The sequence below is a fragment of the Centrocercus urophasianus genome, unplaced genomic scaffold (genome assembly GCF_019232065.1).
Source record: "Centrocercus urophasianus isolate 14NV4802_14NV808 unplaced genomic scaffold, USGS_Curo_1.0 seq_7, whole genome shotgun sequence".
Classification (NCBI taxonomy): domain Eukaryota; kingdom Metazoa; phylum Chordata; class Aves; order Galliformes; family Phasianidae; genus Centrocercus; species Centrocercus urophasianus.
This window is the reverse complement of record NW_024885310.1, coordinates 4,614,438-4,636,397: the sequence shown is the minus strand read 5'-3', so window position 1 is coordinate 4,636,397 and position 21,960 is coordinate 4,614,438. Positions and strand designations below refer to the sequence as shown.

Here is a 21,960-nt window from a genome sequence, read left to right as displayed (position 1 = left end):
ACATTGAAATATTCAAAACTACTTGGAAACCTTTCTCCCCTCTTTCCTTTACAGAGGTCATTTTTTGTGTTTTTCTGGCTTTTCATCATAGAAAGAGTGCCAGAAGAAGAGCTGACTAGAAACAGAAGCAGAAATAGGCCCTTTAGCAAGACACTGAATTCATTTTTTATTTGGTCATAATTTCCCAAAATAGACAGCATTCTAAAATTGCTTTTTGAGTCCATTTATACTCTTTAACTAATTTGCTTTGACGTGCAGGTAGGTAAATGATTCCTGAGAAAGGCTAGCAGTGATACTCTCATCAGTTTACAGTAAAACACATCAAATCAGTGAACTACAGAAAAAAAAAAAAAAAAAAAAAAAAAAGCAATGACAGACATCAAAGTCTCAAAATCAACGCTGTGTAAACCATTAATTTCTAGGAACTGATGTTTTTATATGAACACTGCATTCATAAAAATAAATGGAAAAATTCTCCATGAAGGAATTACTGAGAAGCATGAGTAATTCTGTGCAAATTTAACCACAGCGTTATAAATTAATGTTTTGTTCTTTTTTTTTTTTACAGTATTTCCTTTGCGATGACTGAGAATATAAAATATTACTGAGTATATAAGTCTCAAAACGTGTAGGTGTTTTGGAACAAGTAATGTACTTGCAAGAGTGTAGCACTCAATAAGCACGTACAAATATTTGTCAGTTATACAGAAGGCTCCCTGTACTCTTACTCTGAATACATGTCTGCATAATTATGGCTTGTTTGTATGACATTTGGTGAGTGAAGAACGTGACAAGGTTTGATCTTCAATACTATAGCTGTATCAGCTCAACAAACCTATCCTAAGCATTTCCTCACCCCATGTGCGAACAGTCAGTAAACAGATTCAGAGCAACGCAACGGCACCTTTTTTTCCCCCCTGCTGCTTCTACTGAAGCAGCAAGCTGCAAATGCAGTCACAGGCAGCTCTTCCAATTCACCTCCAGTGGGATCCCTACCACAGCCTTTGCATCCTCTAAGGACTGTGTACTACAGACACAAACCACTACAGCAACGGCTTAACCGCATACAGTTACAGCACACAAACTGCCCATTTTTAGGAAAACGGTTTCAAATGAGAAAAAGATTGCAATCTTTTACAATGTGAAGTGTCAGACATTAGAAACACAAGGTATTCCAAAGATGAGAAACAACATAACATGAATCCACCCCCAAAGGCAGCTGCAAACCGCTCTAATTAACATAAGTTTCTTAACGGTGGTTAGCAATGAATAACAACAAACAATTACTGTGCTCACAGTATGCTAAGGTCGTGAACTTTTCTACCGTTATGCACAAATCCTGGACTTAGTTTCTGGATACCCTTGGACTAATTTTCCTCAGAAAACCACAGAAACTGAAGTGTTCAGAGTGAAAGGATCCAGAGAATGCTCAATGCACTGCAGCACCCAGCACTGAATTTAGACCCCAAACTAGTTTTCTCAGCAGTCATTATCTACAGTCAGAACTGATGCACAACTGATGCATAGGAAACTGAATATGTGAAGATAACCTTAAAACTTTTTAATGTAAGAATCCACATCATGCTGGGGATCTTTTTTTTTCCTTCAGTTTATAAAACAAAAACTGGATTTGGCGTAAATTCTAGTCTAATTTAGGCACTTTATCAAGTATTCAAACATTTATCATAAAATGACAGTAACAGAGCTATGATACAATAAATACAAAACAGATTTCTAGACATTTCCTACAGATGAGCACATTTACTTAATGCCAACATCAGCACCAGTTTCAACACTAGCTAGCATAGAAAATGCATAGAAATGACACTAGCTAGCATAGAAAAAATAGCTAATTATCTCATTGGGAACAAGAGAAGGCAGTGATTTTGCCTTCTACCAGGAGAAGAACACACTCAAAGCTATTTGTCAAGACACAGTTCAGATGACGACACAGACAAGCGGCTTATCCTTTCTAAAGGTCAGCGAGGTCTCCAGAAAGGGCAACCTTCAAACAGAAATCCTGCTGTGCTGGCACCTAACTCTTAAATGAGTGTGACAATGGACCGTGGGTCCACCCCTTCCAGTCAGTCAGTTGCATTGCTTGTACCTGTAAGCCCTGGGTTAGCCACACATTCTCCCCTGGTACTCAATCACCAGTTCAGGCTGTGACTTCGTAATCCCCAAACATTCAGTCCAAAAGTTTAAAAATACTCCTTGTAGTTCTGTAACACTTCTCTAGAAGTAAGCAAGTAAGACTCAAGGATGTCAAACAGCCAAAAATCAATCTAACCTGCAGGTTGACTTCCTGCCTTGGCCTCAGACCCTGCAACTGGAACCCTGCCTGCTGCTCCCAGCTGGGAGCCATACCGGAGTGCCTGCGCTGGTCCTGCCCTGCTGCTTTGCTTGTGGTGCTATGATAAGTGCTGGCTGGGCACCTGCCCTGCAGCTGTGCAATCACACCCAGCCGTTGGCAATCAACCCCCTGGGGAGAAACCAGTTCCACCCTGCTCCCTAACACCTTCTAATACCTCAACTTGCTATTTGTATTACGTGCAAGTATGACAACTTCAAAGGAAGTTTTTTAGCTACAGAGCTCATGTCCAAAGTATTAGGAGCAGGACAGTAGATAGTGCTACAATTTAATTAGCTTGAACATAAAGCAAACCTTTCAAATCTGTATATTGATCATGTTCCAATACAACCAAGCATAGGCTTGAAAACACAGCGTGTTGTTGGTCACTCCAATTTGGAATAGCTCAATACTACAGAAGGCCATTTTAACATACTAGCATCTTCTCCCATTTTTTCTCTCCCTAAAAATGTTGATTCTCCATGAAGATATGTTTTGCTAGACAGAGAAAGCATGCTTTCTAACCTACTGAATCAGCATATCGCTTACTAGAGCAGGTGCTCACCTGTTAAATGGCACCAAAATACCAATTTCTTCTGTAAGTTACTCAGAAGAGTAAAGTTTAATTAGACATGATCTAAAAGAGATAAGACAAAGGGAAATGAGTTTAAAAGGGGATAAATATAGGTTAGATGCTAGGAAGAAATTCTTTACTCAGAGGGTGGTGAAGCACTGGCTCAGGCTGCCCAGAGAAGCTGTGGATGCCCCATCTCTGGAAGCTGAACAGGTCCCTGGACAGCCTGACCCAGCGGGTGACGTCCCTGCCCACAACAGAATGTTGTAACTGGCTGCCCTTTAAGATCTCTTCCAACCTAAGCCATGCTATGATTTTTCCCTTTTACTGAAATCCTTCTAGCATTTGTCTTTAACTTTGCAATCCGTAATGACTGAATCAAAGCACTTATAAATAACTGCCAAATATACAGAACTACAAAGATAGAGAACTACATCCTTAAGTATAAAGTGCTATAGAATACCTGTCAGTAAGCATTACAGTTGGAAAAACTAGCGCCGTGGGAATGGGATAAAAGAGAGAAAAAACAAAAGGGACGAACAGGGAAAGAATGCTCACCTATTTCCAAAGATCTAGGCTCACAGGGAAAACTCCACAAGGAAGGGACCTCCAGCCAGAGCTCCTTCCCCAGTGGCAGTCAGCTCTTAAATGGAGGCCTAGGGAGGAGCAGCTGGGCTTCAGCCCTTCTGGTCACACAGTTGAATTGTCTTCACCTGTGCTCCCAGGGCTGACTCGTCCTTTCCTCAGGTGATCAATCAGTGGTTCCAGCCATGACTCAACAGTTACCATACAGTAAGATAAAAACTATTATAGAAAGAATCTGAATTTTTCTATTCTATCACAAAGAAATATGATGATGCCATTTAAACATGCAATAAAAAAAATCATTTCTATTTCCCACCTGTGACCAAGACATATTTTTCATCATGTATCTGCAGCTGCAGCTCTTATTCAAGAAAGACTTAACAGAAAAGCTATTATTACCTTGCCTTCTTTATCTCAAAAATGTTCATATCCTTGATGAGAAATTCAGATTAAATTTATGTTCTTCTACTAAAATAATCTTTTTTTTTTTTTTGTTAAATCAAAATAAAATAAAATAAAACAATTCCTTAGCCTGCTACCGCTAAGAACAGAAAAAAATATGTATATACAATTAAAGACTCTTGTGACCTGTGTTACTGAATCTACCCTTTCTTTCTCCCAACCTCAACACAAACAGCCCAGGAACATTCAAACAAGACCAAAAGACTACATCCATCTTGAATACATGCTGCCACTTTCTACAGTCCTTAGCAAACCACTCTAACCTTTTGGAAACCTGCTTCACCATAGGTTTCATTTTGACCCTAGGTAAATCACTTGGTCCAAAATTCACTTTGTAACTGAATTCCTAATGAAATGAATGGAAGTCAGGTGTCTAAAATTACATCTTGTGAATGTGAACTTGAAACCCTCTGTCACATAAGAACTAGCAGACTGAAGGTGTTAGGGTCCCCCTGTCTGAATGAGTTACACAGATTGACTTGGGTCGGAAGGGACCCCAAGAATCACCAAGTTCCAACACCCCTGCCACAGACAGGGCCACCAACCTCCAGCTCTGGTACCAGACCAGGTTCCAGATGCCAGTTACACAGCATTTCCAAACAAATGATTTAAAAACTATTTGTCACTCAGAAAGGATAACAATAGTAGAAACACAGACTTATCACACAGACTAGAAACTTCACAGTAACCTCTCCAACTCCACACCCCACAGATACAACAAGCACCTTCCCAGCTGCAAGATGGATGACGTTCTGAATTCATTACAAAGCTGCACCAATAGGCACTAATCCTCTATCAAAGATGCAGCTGCTTCTCCTGAGATCACAGAGTACCTTTAACAGATACAATGCATGAAGTACCTCTCTTGCAATTGCAGTTTCAACCCAATTGCTGATTTGTTTTCAATGGCAATACCGCACATGCATAAGTGAATATATAACAAAATGAAGTTTTTACTTACCGCTTTTCCCTCTAACAGTATATGTTACAGTTTTTGACATGTAATTTAAGATTTCTCTTCTTTCCTTCTTTTACCCTTACGTATTTATTTTCCAGAGGACCTGTTACAGAAAAAGGTCTCAAGAAACATTATAATTCTACAGAAAAGGATTAAAAATAGAAATTCAACCGTTTCAGAACATAATGGTTTAATGACTTTTCTTTCAGAATTCATGTCATCAGAGCTCTGAACACAGAAAGCATGGTAGCAATATGTAATGGTTCGTGTTCGTACCTGGTTGCCAAGTACAAAATATTTATGCACTTTTAACCCAGCATTAATGTCAACAGTTTTTTCCACACAGGATGATCTCTGTGGAAATGAAAGAAAATTCATTTCAAAAAAATTGCCAACTTTTCTACAAGCCTTTTTTTTCCAGCAGAGGTGCATAAATACAGTAAGCCACCAAATTAGAGACTTATTCCCTACAAAATCAGATACACTTTGTCATTAAGTTATAGCAACAGGAAAAGGCCAACCCTCTCCAATGATTAAAAATGTTACATGCTGTCACTTAGGTTTATTTTATGATAATTAAAAAATGTAATATATATGTTGGATATTATATATGTGTTTGTGTGTAACCTTGCTTGTATTTGTTATTGTCTCATGCCAATTAAAACAAACAAACAAACAAACAGGCCCATATTCATAACCAGACAACATGGCAGGAGAAGTAATAAAGAATTGGTAAGAAATACCTAGAAGAAGCTAGTTACATAATCTCAAGCACCATGAATAGTTCACATTTAATTTGAGGACTATCAATTACCTCTGTAAAGCTTATGCTAAAAGTCATGTATGCTCAGAATTAGTTTTAGGAGTTTAGTGTCACCAGAAAGACACACTTTCACTAATTACTTAGGCATAGAATTGGCTTTCTAACATTTTTTGCTATATCTCCACAGTGCATTTAACCTACATTTATCCAAATATGAAAAGTTAGTACTTCATATTCTTGGGCAGCTTAACAATGACTTCCCATAGCCTAAGCCAAGTGACTTTCATGACCTAACAATACACTTGACAGGAACTTTTCACATCAGGAGGTACAAGACAGTAATCATTTATTTAATACTATGACCTGATCCAAGTTCTTTGAATACTAATATTATGCTAAAAAAATAAATAACCATTTTCCTGCTCTAAAGCTCCTTGAATAGTTTTGCTGATTGGTAAGACATTCAAATCTCAACATCAGAAGTTCATAACACCCATTAGTACCTATAGACACCAAGAACTCCATTGTCATGAGTTAGATGCAAATCATGGTAGCATTCCCTCTCCAAATGATTCCACACTGCACAGATGTCACAGAAACAGGCTGTGCACAACAAATTTATGTAAGCAGAAGAATCTCTTTCAAATGTGAAAACCCAAAAACTACACTCTCCAGCAAACAGAACTGGCTTCTTGAATCAATCCGAGAAAGCTTAGCCAGACTATAAAAAGAACTGCCTAGCAGGGTGACACAACACTTGTTTCAACACAAATTTCAGTAGCTAGGTTGAAGTTTTCAAGTAAACAATGCAGTATCTGAAAACTTGATCACTGTAATAAAGGGAAAAAAACCAAACAGCCTATCTCTGACATCATGCCTTTAATTTCATACTTCAGCTGGCAAAACACTACTTCAGAGCCTTGCCTTGGCACTTAAGACTCTTATAAAAAGATTTATGTAGATACATATATATATATATATATATTTTAATTAAGGGCCAGTAGATAATTAAGTATCAGTATCAGAAATCTGATTGGATGCTGCTGTGATTTCATGAACTCCAGTGGAGCCTCCTCCAAATTTTTTCACTGCTGCAAGTGAGCATAAAATATCAGAATCTCATTTTGCATTATTTTTAGCTAAAATGTATGTCAACGTGAAATCATTTGAACTACATTATCAGAACTAAAATGTTCCCTAGTGTAACTCCATTCACGTCAGTTACATCAGGAATGCATTTCACCACTATAATTTAAAATGCAAAATGCCCAAGTGATTACAAAATTATTTTTCTGATAGTTGTTGGTATCCAGTATCACTGTAAAAACTCGGGCAAGGAGCAATTGCATTCTGGAGCAGAAACAGCTCAAACACAGGGTTTCTCTGGCACAAATTTCCATCTAAGTGATCCTCAAGGGAAATTTTGGTTTCTTGTTAAGCACTTGGGATCTTTGGGTTTTAGCACGGTAGGGGTAGGACTTTGGCTTTTTCAAGCTGTGTTTTAAGAACATAGACTAATGAACAGATGAATAATCAAACTAAAAGCCAGCTCAAGTGAAGGCATTTGCTTCCATTCTGAAATGCACAGTCCTTTCTGTGATTCAGAATGGTCTGCCAAACTGATAGTACAATCTAATATTAGGCAATGCTAACTCTTATTTATAATGACAGTTACAAGTACAGAGGCTCATACATTGCAGGAGGCAGAGCAGGCTCCACTGGTATTAGGACCGGTCTCCACAGTACCGCAGTACGCAGTGCTGACACACCCAGAATGCTGCTCTGCTAAAACATCCTCCAGCAAGAATTTTCTTTCAGAGATTAAGGTATTGCTGTGACCATAGCATAATGCAGGCCACACCATGCTTGTTTTAAATTACAAGATTTTGTACTGGTAGCACAATACCTGCACGACTTGCTGGAGAAGCTGGGTAACTACTCACACAGATACCTCATGCTAAGCTCCAGCTCCTCTGAGTGAACATATTCTAGGAGTTATTCAAAAACCTTTCTTTCTTATTTCTATTAGACATAAATTCCCCCTCTTATTAACCATCTTTCCTTTCAGCCCATCAATACTGCAAATACATACTCATTATTTTTCTAAGTTCTTTATTTGCCTAGTTATTATTTCCTTTATTTCTGCATTCTTGCTATGGTCCTTCTCTGGTTGCTGGTACTACACAGAACCACTAGCAAACTAGCATACAATTGAACCCTTATGTTCTTTACCTTATTAACAGTTAAAGCTGTTGAAGAAACACTCTCACTTATAGATGTTTGCTGGACTTCACAGAGCGCTCACCCTTGTCGCTGATGTTGCCCTCATTGGAAAAAAAGCATTTAGTTCATTTACCTAGGTGAGCCATGAAATAAATGCAATATTTAGTTCTGACAAACACCTGTACATGAAACGACTGAAGTGTTTGATCCAGAACATGATTGAAATTCATACCATCGTATTAAAAAGAGGCCTTATTTAATGCCTCACATCAGAAATAGAGCGAAGCCTTCTCTACAATTTAAAATTATGAATTGGACATTCACATCCAAGTTTTAAATCAGGGCTCAGTACAATGCAGTCTCTTCTGAGCCTTTTTTTTTTTTTTTTTTTTTTTGCTATGATTTCTGCAGTACAATAGGAGACTAGCAGATAAAGTTTTCCAAAATATGATTCACAGAAAATCCATGAAGGCCAACAATCAATCAGTAAGTACAATCCTTTGGCTATGGCTCTGTTTTGTATCACTGGATGCTGCACACAGCAAACAATGCCTATCTGGTAGATGATGCACACCATCACAGCTACCCAATTTGGACATGTTTTATTTTTGCTTTTCAGCACCAGAACCGTAAGTCACTAACTGGTTCTCTCCAGCAAACTCCCTCCTCAGCTTTAAAGGAATATCAGAAAACTACTGCAACTCAATAGTGTTTGTAAGCACTCTTTTCTCTCACAATGTCCTTAAAGTGCATATGCCAAGTTGGTTCAAGTTCTATAATTGGGAATGTTCCACAGTGCCTTCCCAAAGACAGCTCCAATTACCACCCTAGGTAATCATGATGCTGAAAAAAACACCTGTTCTAATTCTATTATTTGTGTTAAATGCAGGAATATCTTACCTATTTAATTCTGGTGTCTGGAATGTGCTGTAAGTCAGGTAATCTTTACCTACCTTAATCTCCTAGAAGGGGCAGTGGAAATTTTTGACACAAAGATACAGCTGGTCTAAGAATCAGTGAAAAGAAATCATGGAATGCTTTCCCAAGGACTACATTGGACCCAACACAATCATTTTGAATCCCAAAATGCCTGTTTTGGATTCTAAATTTTGCTTCCAACTTGGAAGCTGGAACTAAGGGAAAAAATGTAGCACCAGTAACAGGTTAACTGTTAGTAATTTTGAATTGTTAGTTCTGTAACAACCGAGTATCTTATTACTTTTACCTCTTCTCCCATACACTGAATTACTTCGATACTGACAAAGTGCATGTATTAAACATCAACTCTCAATGTTAAATTAACCTGGAAAAAATATATACATTAAGTTCATATTAGTTGAGAGTATCACTAGAAAACACTAATTTCAAATAATTTTGATTATAAAATTTTACTTCACAATCCTTTTCCAGATCACAGATATAGTCATAATTAAAAGAGTACGGAATTGATGTAATGTAAGCTGTTTTGCCATCAGCATCACATAAAGGAAAAACAAAATGAAACAAAACAAAACAAAACAAAAAAGGCAATAAAATATGATGCAGAATTCACTCTTCCAATGATTGTCATTGAACTATTACATTAGTAAACATTCACAGTATGAAGTCTCTTTCAATATAACTCCAGCATATAAAGTAGTGCAAAAAAGCATTCCAGTCATTTTGCCTTTGCAGTCAGACCAGGCTAAACAATTCTCTTATTTCATTACTTTCGTTATTAGACAACAAATGCTGCAACGCCTCCAAAGAGAGTTATAAAAATAAATCATTTCTGGAGGTTCAGCAGCCTTCTCAAAGTAAATTTCCAGTTAAAAACAAGCATTATAGATTCCAAGAAGAAAAAAAAAAATTAGATCTATCTTCTGTAGAATACCTTTATACAATAAATTTACCATTTGAAAAACAAGACTATGGTATCCAATGATTTATGGTAGCTGCTATTAAAGCACTGATAAATAGATAAATGACTTCCAAAGTTCATTGCTTCTTACATAGTAAATACCTCTGAATGCCAACTTTTACCACAGAGCTGTTATTAGTGATGTCGACAGTTCATGCACTCACTTTAAAACTGACTTGGTTTTAATAAATTTTTCAGCCTCATGTGCAAAACACTTGCATTCTAAAAAAAAAAAACACAGTCTGAAGTTATATCAGATCTAGCAACCCCTTCCTCAAGTTCTACCACTTACTTGATATGTTATACAAGTTTAACAATGTTTTTTTATTTGTATTTAATCATTAAATGGCATACTACTGTATGCTGCGGACTCATTTGCATATTTCATTATTTCCACTGCACTCTTTAATGCATAAATATATTTGGAAACATAAAATAAATATATTTGGAAATTACACATCAGTTTCCACAGAATTTGAATTTACACAGTTTTTTTTCTCTGACTCACTGCTATTCCCCGTGTCCTGACTTTTTTTCTCCTTTACACAAAGAGATTCTTTAACTCCTTCTTCCATCTCCAAATACTCTGATTTATCCTCTGTGGATGAAGATGATGAGCTTCTAAATTTCTTCAGTAAATTTGTTGGGAGGTAAGGGCAACTGACTGCATTTTGCATCAGCTGCGTTTGTTCTTCATTCTCAGTCTCTCTGTGGTAGAAATAGTTAAAATTGGAGACAATCACTGGCACTGGTAAAGCAATGGTTAACACTCCCGCGATGGCACACAGGGACCCAACTATTTTCCCACCCACAGTTATGGGTTTCATATCCCCATAACCAACAGTAGTCATGGTCACCACGGCCCACCAAAAAGCATCTGGGATGCTCTGAAAATGGGTGGCAGGCTCATCAGCTTCTGCGAAGTAAACAGCACTGGAAAACAAAATTACTCCAATAAAAAGGAAAAAAATGAGGAGGCCGAGTTCCCTCATGCTTGCTCGGAGTGTGTGACCCAGGATCTGCAAACCCTTGGAGTGCCTGGAAAGCTTGAAGATGCGAAACACTCTGACCAGACGGATGATCCTCAGGATGGCAAAAGACATGGCCTGTTGACCATTACTGCCTTGCTCCTGCGCCAAGTCAGTGCCCAGAGTAATGAAATAAGGCAAGATGGAGACAATGTCTATGATGTTCATGATGTTCTTGAGGAAATGTGCTTTGCTTGGACACGCAAAGCAGCGCACTGTAAACTCAAAGGAGAACCAAATGATGCATACTGTCTCTACAATGAAAAAAGGGTCATTGAAGATGGTGTGCTCCCCAGCGTCCAAGTGAAGCGACTCATTGGAAAGACCCTTCCCTGAGCTCAGGGACATTATGAATTCTTTGTCATCTCTGAACTCCGGCAAAGTCTCCAGACAAAAGATGACGATGGAGATCAAGATGACTAAGACAGAGACAATGGCAATGCCCCTGGCTGGACTGGAGCTCTCTGGGTACTCAAACAGTAGCCAGACCTGCCTCTTAAACTCATTCTCCGGCAAAACTTTGTCCTCTTCCTCTTTGACAAACCCTTCATCTTCCCTAAACTTGAGCATGGCTTCCTCCCCAAGTTGGTAGAATTTCACCTCCTCACTGAAGATGTCAAAGGGTACATTGACTGGCCTCTTCAGCCGACCACCACTCTGGTAGTAGTACAGTATGGCATCAAAGCTGGGACGGTTCCTATCAAAGAAGTATTCGTTTCTGAGAGGGTCAAAGTATCTGCCTCGCTTTGCCGGATCACCCAACAATGTCTCTGGGAACTGAGCCAATGTCTTCAGTTGTGTCTCAAACCGCAGTCCTGACACATTGATCACCACACGCTCACAACACTCGTACTCACTGTAGCGAACAGAGCTGTAACCCCCAGGGCCTCCACCATCATCAGGTGGCTGGTCTGAGTATGAAAACTCATCCTCCCCATAGTCGGCACTGTAGTAGAGTTTTCCTTCTTCCTCATCGTCTTCATCCTCATCTTCATCCTCCTCTTCCTCCTCACTCACGTCCTTCAGTATTCTCTCTTCAGAACCACTGAGAGGAAGCAGCTCAGAACAGGGGAAGGAGGCTCCACACTCCCTGCTTCCCAAGTGGTGGCTCCTCTTTTTCCCTTTCTTCCATCTCTTACCACTGTGGCGGCTGGGCAGGCTGCTGCGTGATGCGTTCCCACCGTGTGAGGAAGAAGCACCTCGACTCTGTTCCTGGTGATAGTGGTGATACGGTCCACCTCCACCTGTTGCCCCCCCTTCTACTGCTGCAGTTGCTGCTGCTACAGCTGCAGCTGCTGCAGCTCTTGATTGTGCCAGCCTCTCTCTCTCTCTGGCCCGAGCTTGGACCGCATATCCATAGGGCATATGGCTGTTGCACCCAGAGCTATCTGCACTCACCATTGCAACCTCCATTTTGCAACAGCTTTTTTGTCGTTTAGTGCAAAAGCTTTGGTTTTATTTACGGTGCAACCTTAAATTTCACCATAGAAAGTATAAAGCCATTTGCATTGGAGGACAGTGCACTGGACACAGAGCGGGGCAACATAGTTGCAACGCTGAATCTATCTTTTGGGAAACCACAGATATGCATTTTCTTACTGTCTAAAACATTTTAGGGAAAAAAAAAAAAAAAAAAAAAAACAACCCTATTGTTTTGTTAATAAGAAAAGATGAAACTCTCAAACTAGACCAAGGAACAGCAGAGGCTTTATTCTTTCATCCACTAAGCCCTTTTATTTTCATTTACTTCCCATATCTACCACTGATCTGATCAGATTCATGACTACATCCATGAAGACAAAAACATGCAAAACAAAGGGTACCTGCTCTCCATAAATGATTTTAGTTCACCATTGCGAGCAAATGCAAATAGTCTCTTTCCTCATAATTTGTTCCTGGTAATGCTTTGGCCTAGCAATCTTATTATTGTTTAATACCATTGTTTGGGGAGTTGAAACTAATTCCAGCCATCACTCTCTTTACACAGTGAGGAGGTCTTTGCAAATCCTTTCTTCAGCCTGTCAACAATGTTTCAAACCTGGGAGCAGCACCCAGGGCGTCAGCAGCAGTGGTAAGAGGAGGAGGAGGAGATGAAGACTGAGAAATTGGTTCTGAGGTCCCCATAGGACATAAGGGAGTGGATGGGTCACCCTTTGGTTATGGTCATGCAGAAGAAGCACTTAACCTGAGGCACATGCACAAACACACAAAAATAAACAAAACAAAAAGGAAAAAAGATTGGATTGTTTTCCTAAAAGGTCACACTGATCAAATGAAACTGTGTCATCTATTACCACGGTATTCTAAGCTTCCCCTTCCCACACTATTCACACTTCTACATTACACACACACCCACATCACATGCACAGAGAATGTGAACGACTCTGTTCATAAGGATGTGGGTGGGTATGTCATATACATATAGGCAGAGATACCAAATCCCCACCCGTACAAGCACTTGCATCCATACACAAACACATGCATGCTTGTGAAACACCAACACATATAAACACCAATAAAACACTGCAACACACGATGCATTCAGACCTTTGAGTGCATACGTAATAGGCACACCTACATATAGCTACATGAAGTATTATAAGAAATGCATCTATGCAAAGAGCTTTTCATATTATCTCTAAAAACACCAGATTTAAGAAAGCTGCGTTTCAGTTGGATTTTCAACTGTAACAAACATCTTACTGAATTTAATTGGGAAACGGGCAGGTACAGTGCTCACTCAAGTGGAAGCACCATGATACGGCGTGTCAAACTACTGCAGGTGCACTGAAGCAACGTCTACATGCAAACACATGCAAGAATTCACATATGCACGCCCCTTTGAAACAGAAGCCTCATCTACAGCTGTATCTATTAATATACGAAAGAAGGTGAATGCAGACAAATAATGACTGCTATTTTTTAAATCATACCTATACGACATGCTAAAAGGGTCTTAGGATTGCTGTTATACTTACTGTTCATAGGCAGACAAATAGCAGTGCAGCTCTTGCCAGCGTAAGGATCTGGTGACAGCAGTCCTGAGCAGGGGGCTGCGCCAATTGACCGACGCCTGCAGGTGGGTAGGTCAGTCGGCACCACAGGTTGACGAGTTATTTTTCTCCCTGCCTTCCCTGTGCAACAAGAGCGCCAAGAACGAGCCAAGGAGGCAGCTGAAGCTGGGGGCACTCTGCAGAACCGCAGCCTCTCACCCAGGCGTTTGCAAAAAGGCAATAAGCAACAGCCTTGTTCCAAAAGGAAAAAAAAGAAAAAAAGAAAAAAAAGGGGGGAGGTGAGCGTGTTCGTGTGTGTGAGAGAAAAGGAATGAATGGGTGAGTGTGATCACCAGGCTTCCCGAGCCCAGCTCCTGCTGCAGATTTGTAAATCAACGTTAAGTAATCCGTGTACCAAGCCTATTTCCACTGATGGGAGGACGAGTGTTGCTTCTTGCTGTTTCTCCCCGTCACATCCAAACAGCAGCAGCTCAGCCAGCAGCTGCCAGCATCGTTCACTTGTTGTGCGGTTTTTTTGGTAACGCTTACAAAAAGCATAAAAATAACAATTAAAAAAATAATAATAACAACAAAAGGAAAACCACCCGAGGAAAAAGCAGCTCTCTGCTATCACGCTCCCACCGCCCGATTTGCAACGCGGCAGCCAGCAACCGCGGAAGCCGCGCGGCCGTTCGCAGCGCTGCCGCCGGCTCGAGCCCTGTTGCTCCGCGGAGGCGCCGCCCGCCGAGCCTGCGCGCCGCCGGGGGCAGCCGTGGGGCCGCGGCCGTTCCATCGCACCGCTCCCGGCCCGCCGTCGGCCCCTCGCGGCCGCGCCCCGCACTGCGCCCGGCCCGGCGGTGGCTCTGGATCGGCGCGTTAATGACGGCGATTCGTGTTCCAGCGCTGAATAACGCAGCGAAAATCTCCGTGCCCAAAGAGATGCTCCTGGCTTTGGTTTCCGGTTATTGTTGTTTCTTTTTTTAATTTTATTTTTATTATTATTTTTTTTTCCTTTGGGCTTTTGTGGCTTTTGTTCTCTGTTAGTTTTGTTCGCTTGCGGGTTGTCAAGGTGGCTGTGAAGTGCAAAACCAAACGCAAATTGAGCGTCTGAGAAAGATCGAGAAGCTGACCACAGCTCTGTCCTCCTAATGCGTTCACCCCAAGCAAATCAGAGAGTGATTCCCACTGCCCAGCAGCCACAGGCTCTTGCCAACTAAGCCAATTTAACATTTACCCCTAATCCTGTACATACACAGAGGAGGAGGTCCTACTTCATGAATAGGACAACATTGTGTATTTGTAGACGGGACCTAAAATTTTGACACGGCTGCTAAAGGTGCCAGATCTTTGCTCCCTCTACCCCCAGCCTGTAACAACTGCAGTGTACAAACCAGACACTCCGTTCCTGCCTGGAAAATCTACATTGGGACTGATACCATGAAAATGCAGCTTGGCTGTATCTGGTGGTCCAGCTACAATTGCACCGTCTCAATAAAACGTGCAGGCACTTCTCCTTAGTGCAAGGTAAACCAAAGAAGGACTTGGGACTTGCAGTAAGAATGAAGGAAGAGCAGCACTCACTCCAGCCGCTCGCCTTAAGGTGTTGGCATGTGGAGACAAACTGAATGGTGCAGCAAGTGGGTTAGGCACAACTGTCATTGCCCAGGTCCGCTCCTTTCCCATTGTCCAAACAAACCTACAGGCTGTTCCCCTTCAGATCCCTCGTGGCAGAAGACAGATTATATTACCTCTGTCTCTACTGCCTTCATCAATTAGTGCTCGTACCCTTCAGCCCATTCATTTCAATAGGGTGACATACAGCTGCAAAAGGGAGACTTAAGGATCAACCAAATAAATATTAAAGGACTTAATGGCCTGTGAAATGCAGAAATGACATTGAAAAATCAGAATGCTTCAAATTCTATAGGTGGTATATAAGGAAAGATATTACGTGTTCCTAATGTCAGCCCACGTTCCACTAAGACACAAACTGGCATCATCGTAAGACCAGTCCAAAAATGTGATGCTGTGGTGTGCTATTTAAAGACATTCCATAATTTACTTCCAATACCAGAAAACAGATTTCTCTGCAATTTGACAAGAGTATATCAAAGGCAGAGATCAAGCCCCTGTCATCATTTAGGCACAAGGACACATACAATGCCATAAAAGGAGAGAGATCGTACATATGATTTCTTATCATTAGAAACATCTCGAGACCTTCCTACTTCAGTCACATTTTAATGCCAGGTACAATCATTTGGCAAAATTCAGTCACTGGATTCCCTCAAAAATGTTATGTTGCTTTGTATTGGTAGGACCTGGACATATTTTTCTATTCCTTTTTTAAGTCTAGCTTTTTGAAATCTAGCTTTTTACCTTCCTTGCAGTTTCAGATGCATTTCAGACACATTCCCCAAGGCTCAATCCTACAGCAGGTTCTGTTCAACATTTTTATGAATGATCCGAATGCAAGAATCCAATGCAACTTCAGCAAGCTTGCTGATGATACTCAAATGGAAAGAACCATCGACTGCCTGAAGGGACAAGGGGCCTTGCAGGGGGATCAAAAATAGCACCGATAACAGGACAAGCAGAAGACCTTTCTCAAATCTTTTTAAAGTCCATTTTAATTGCTAGGGATTACATAACTAAACGCAATTCAATCTAATTCACAAGTTTTATCTGTTCCAAAAGCAAAAAAAAAAAAAAAGTATTTACAGATGAATACTGTTACTCTCTTCATTCAGCTTTATATTTTCATAGTATTCAAAGAGAAATTTTATTTAAAAGATACTACATTCCTTCTGCTTCTTTATATTCATAAGGGATACTATTATAGGTAGAACAAAGAGAGAATATGTACATGTCCTTATTTCCAGTAGTGCTCTACTAAGAACATTATAGCATACAAAAGGATCTGTAAGGTATGCTACTGCACAGATTTGTTCTGTTTTACAAGCATGTGGAGAACAAATATGCATCACTGTTGCTTATCCATGCACGCAGTAGCAGAACAAAAACCCACAATAATTTAATAGCACATTCATGCAAAGGGAACATGAGATTTAAAAGGCTTATGGTGCTATGTCCAATATTAATTCATGCTATCTCCCAGTCGCTTCAATTCACACTGGCAGTCTGGCCTCAGTCCAACATTCATCTTCCTGCTGTAATCAAGAGTTCTGTGCAGAGAATAAGAGTGCACTACAGCTCTGTACTTACTGCACTTCTAGACCATGAATTATTTTATTTCCAGTTTTGTTTGCTTTTTTTTTTTTAACTTTTCTGCTTCTCCCTATACTTGCCTCACTCTTATTTCTGTCAGCCTCTCAAGGAACCTCAGTGAACTTCCCCTAAGATCAGGAACTCCCTTCAAATCAAGTAAAGCATTGCAGGAGTAAGCACTTGAAAACAAACAAAACAAAACAACCCCCCACCACACACACACACACAAACCCACAAATAGAATAACTACGGTTACTGCATGATTTCATGTGCTCAGAATATGTCTTTCTCCCTTCCTCCCTCAGCTGCTTACAGCACTGAGTGCTGAAGACCCTTAGGTACCAAAGTAAGCACAAATTCTTGTCTGTGCAGCCAAGTCTTACCTCCCAGTGTTTATACTGCTTTGGAGAGTTCTTGTTTTATTCCTAATTCACTAACCTGGATCAGGAAGGCATACTTGTCAGAGGACCCAGCTCTGATACTGTTCTTTCGAATATGACTGGCAGTACATAATGAAGTACTTAGAATAAAATCCAGCCCATCCTCAGGTCAGCTCTCATTCACAAGGTATACGAACAGCACATCTGTTCATTACTCACAATGCAACGTGCTCATCAACAAAAGTTGACACTCCACAGAACAATAGGTTCTTTTATACTCCCTGAAGAAAGCATGCAAAACCACTGTCATTTACCACTGAGTAAATGAGATGAATTAGCAGTAAAAACACCGATGATGTGTATATTTGGAGAATAATCTCTTGCATCAGGGCATGGAACTATTTAGAAACTAGGATAAAAATACCATGTGTGGTTTATTTTTAGACTTGAAAATTGCTCAGTTCATTCTGTGCAGGCAGGGACTCGTATCAGAGAGATTCTTCAAATCAACAGTATGAGAAAAGAAAAGAGAGAGAAAGAAAAGGAAATGGAGAGGAAGCTTCTAAGTCAGGAACTGCTTGAGAATGGAGAGACCAGCCACATCACCGTCCATGCTGCCATCCCCTTTCCCAGTGTAACTAAGAGAGTTCACCCGCTTCATTTCTTTTCCTAAAAAATGTATTCAGAATGTAATAATTTTGGAGCAGACAATGCACCTCCTAACAGATATGCTAAGTAGTACTCAGCAGTATAGATCTCAACTTTGGATAATGTTATTGTAATTAACTAAATTCATGAAGAAAATGAATTAAATTCATACCCTTACTTAAATGACTGCATTGCTGGATTCTGTTCATTTTTGTGCTCAAGAATCAGAGCATTATTCTCAATATGTAATTTTCAAACTATACTAGCAGTAAATGCAATAATTGTAAATCCTGGAAATATTGGTTGGTAAACTCTGCCTTACATGTGCAGGGCAGGTAACATTTGGAGGGCATGGCAAGTGAATACCTCAATAGGATTTTATCAGGAATACTCCTGAATACTAAGTGACAGGCTAACAATCAATGTAGCTTTGCACTTTGAAGTTAACAATGACTTGCAGAAGAACCAGAAAGGAAAATCTGTGGAACAGCTCAAAAATACTACTGTATACTGTTCAGTAAGCCTGGATGTCCAAGCATCTCATTCTCTAGCAACAAGCGGTCAATAAATAAAAGCAGATATTAGATATTCAAAATTGGTATGAAACACATTGCATATTTCTTGCAATTTTTAGGTGAAAAGAAAGTATTTCTGTGAACTCAGTGTTTTTAGCAGATAGAAGTTGCCCAAGTTCTTAATAACAAATACATTTTTCTAACTCTCGCTTATGAAATCAGTGTGAATGAAAAGCAAGTGCATGAAAGAAATGTAGGATCAAACCAAAAACAGCAGATATACCAACTGCAACTGCTCAAACCTTACTAGAAGACTCAATTTGCTAAGTTGAGCAGTTATATTAGATGGGAAACTAGCTAGACTAGAATGATTTGTACTGGAGAGTCTAACACAACTCTACAGGAGATCCATGTTTCACAAGTAACTGCCTCCATTTGCCATAATTTGATGGCAATCAAATACAGCTTCAAAATGAACCTCTGGAACAAAATCAGCATAGTCTGCACTGGCATCATCCTGTCACCCTGCTGATGAAGACAGAAGCACCAGGATAGATAGTTTGGTGGCAGCAGGTGAGATTGGTGAAGAGAAAAAAAGCAAACTAACTCCATACCCTTCCCAGTAAGTAGGTTAGCAAAAGGAACACAGCCATTTGCTTTTGACCTTTTGGGGTGTTTGTGTGGGAAAGCTTCTTTTCCATCGTTGCACTAACAGATCATTTTTCTCCTCCCACAATAAAGATACAGAAAGTTGCTCCATGTTTTAAGAGACTGATTCTGAAAGATCTGAGTTCATGACATATCAGAACTATACCAGAGTATGTATGTTATAGGCAAAATGTTTAATTCCTGTTCTTTCCCACAACCTTATAAACACAAATACTGAAAGAATGCCTTATTTTTTCTAACCAATATTTTTCTAACCATTCTGGACAGACTTACATATCAGAGAAAACATGACAAATTTTTAATAAGGAAGTTTATGGTGACAAAATGAGAATCTATTCCATCTTATTCTGATTACTTCAAAATCAGATTCGCAGGGGAGCTAGCTGCCTAGAAGTTCTATATGTCTTGTGTACAGATTCATGTGGGCAAAACAAACTGTTCCTAAATAAGCTAAAAGTTTGTGAAAGCTGTCAGAGGTGTATGAAGCACAAAGTTAACATGGAAAACAAATGTTCCCAGATTGATTAAACAGGCACAATTAACTGACATTGGCACAGCGCAAGAACAGTTAATACCATGCTAGAGAAAGACAAGTTCTCAACATTATCAAATAAGATGGCTAAGCTAATTTTGAGTCAAAAATCAGCACAGAGGGAATCTTTTGACAGACCTTACCTTGGTGTGAGGTAAACATGTAATTTTGTCATTGTTATCAGTATGATATTCAGCATGGAAGACCTTTCCAAAATGGAAATGTGGAGGGTTCCACATGTATGCATCAGGGTAGGTAAAGCTGTGAAGTAAAATGATTACAACTTAATTAGTTCAGCCCAACACAGAGGTCCCAAAAATGGCACCTTATCCCCACTGCCCAAATAAGTATGTTACACACATACATCAGATCTGATCTGTACAGAGTTTTTGTTATTTTGTACCCTTGGAATAGAGCAGCTCCTGAAAAATCCATAGTTAAAATCAGACCCTATTCCTATTCCAGGAAAAACCACCAAGCCCTAAATTTAGAGAAATCTGCAGTTTACTACAGCAAATTTCCTTGTAACTGTGTATAAACACAGGAATACTTATAATGTTATTAGGTGTCTCTGAGCACTGCTTAGCTATTACTGAACACAAATAGAGAAAAAGTTTTCAAATGGAGAGCAAAAACTATAGTTGTAGTTTATGAACACAATTATACTTCATACAGTCCTGAAAATTGAATTGATCACAGTTCTTAAAAAATTTGCGACCATATCTGTGTGAAAATTCTATGTCAGAAATGTCAGAAATGTCAGAAATGTGGATGTGCCAATTCTAACCATAATGTTAACCTCAGCATGGAAGCCCAGGGTCAAAAGTCTTAATGAATGCGTTGCCAAATTCTGAGTTAAGTAAGTGAATGTAAGGGCCTAGCTAATTCAGACTCTTGCAGTCTAACACAGATTAATTTCGCTCCTATATTGAGGCCAAAAGCCTCACAGAACTGTTCAGGATTAAGACTATCCAGATAATCAGCTGAGACTGGAACCTTTAATAGCTGGTAGATAATTTGCTCAGGGAGATACAGAGCTAAATGTAGAATTTCTTTAGGAACAGCTTATCATATTCCCCACGTGGATCTGTATAAATGATACGCAAAACTATCAGACATCTGTATCCTACCTGCATCCACCAGGGGTCAGGTTGAAAATGGACTCTTTTTTGTCAACAAAATTCTCCAACCTTACTGGCTAAGAGGCCTTCTGCTGAAGAATTCAGTATGGCTTCTCACCTCAAGATGGGGTATAAATCCCTCTCTTAGCTGAAACAGCCAATTCTTCCTTTGCTTTTAGATTACCTGCCTCAACTCAGTTTAACAACGCTCCTCATGAGTAACAGTACTACTTCACACCAAGGATTATTGATGTATCAGTTATGAAAGCATCCTCTACACTAACTGTGCCCTGAACATTCACTATTTTTCTTCACCAACATCTACACATAGTATGAAATAGATTAATCAATGAATACTGAACACAGCTAACAATACAGCAGTTTCTATCCACAAGTAAAAATAACAACTTGAAGCTTGACTGAGGCTACTCTCCCAAAGATACCAGGGTCTGCAGGCTATGTTGCCACATCATTGTCTTTCTAACTTGCTTAATACGCATTCTCTTGGGTAAAATAATTTCAGATAACCATAGTTATAAAATAAATAAATAGCAGTTACAGATATAGGCTGTCTTCTGATTAAAATGACCTCTACAAGGCAACTCAGCAACATCCATAAGTAGTTTTAATAGGGCAAAAATCGAGAGACACATCTATAAAAATCTAGTTCTCTCTTTATGGGGACAGGATAGTCCTCTCTGCCACGCACTGAGGAGGCATCCACCTTCAGATATTCTAGGAAAATAGTAGAAAGTAGCATCTTCCATTTTTTTTAATTTCCTCAGATACTTGTTCTAAAATAGAGAATGAGTATCTGAAAATGAATTTACTGCTGATCAAGGGACAGATATTTATCAAAATCACAATATTTACTGATCTAACCACTACTGGGAATTTTCAAATGAAAGGTATAAAAATGACCTACAATGGCTGTTCTGGCAAAGTGGTCGGATTAAGTATAACAGCTTTAAATGCAGTCCAAACAAAGGGATCTGAGCAATCTAAAACTGTGTGCATTACATCTGAATTTC

General features: G+C 39.6%; 1 protein-coding gene and 1 long non-coding RNA gene across 2 annotated transcripts in view; both read right to left on the bottom strand.

The window, feature by feature from the left end:
* The window catches only part of LOC122170427, a 284,255-nt gene that overhangs the window by 217,415 nt on the left and 44,880 nt on the right, over nt 1-21,960 (bottom strand). Inside the window, exon 2 of the long non-coding RNA XR_006171756.1 lies at nt 19,952-20,069. This is a non-coding gene — a long non-coding RNA (uncharacterized LOC122170427). The remainder of the gene's footprint in view (nt 1-19,951; nt 20,070-21,960) is intronic.
* KCNA4 (potassium voltage-gated channel subfamily A member 4) lies at nt 9,328-14,443 on the bottom strand. Its single transcript, XM_042837231.1, has 2 exons — nt 13,822-14,443; nt 9,328-13,028 (listed from the first exon to the last, which is right to left on the bottom strand). The coding sequence occupies exon 2, from the start codon at nt 12,254-12,256 to the stop codon at nt 10,268-10,270; it is 1,989 nt and encodes a 662-aa protein (XP_042693165.1). The 5' UTR covers nt 12,257-13,028; nt 13,822-14,443; the 3' UTR covers nt 9,328-10,267.

Excerpts from the sequence above, each read along its gene's own strand:
- KCNA4 (XM_042837231.1), bottom strand. The coding sequence starts at position 12,256 with ATGGAGGTTGCAATGGTGAGTGCAGATAGCTCTGGGTGCAACAGCCAT.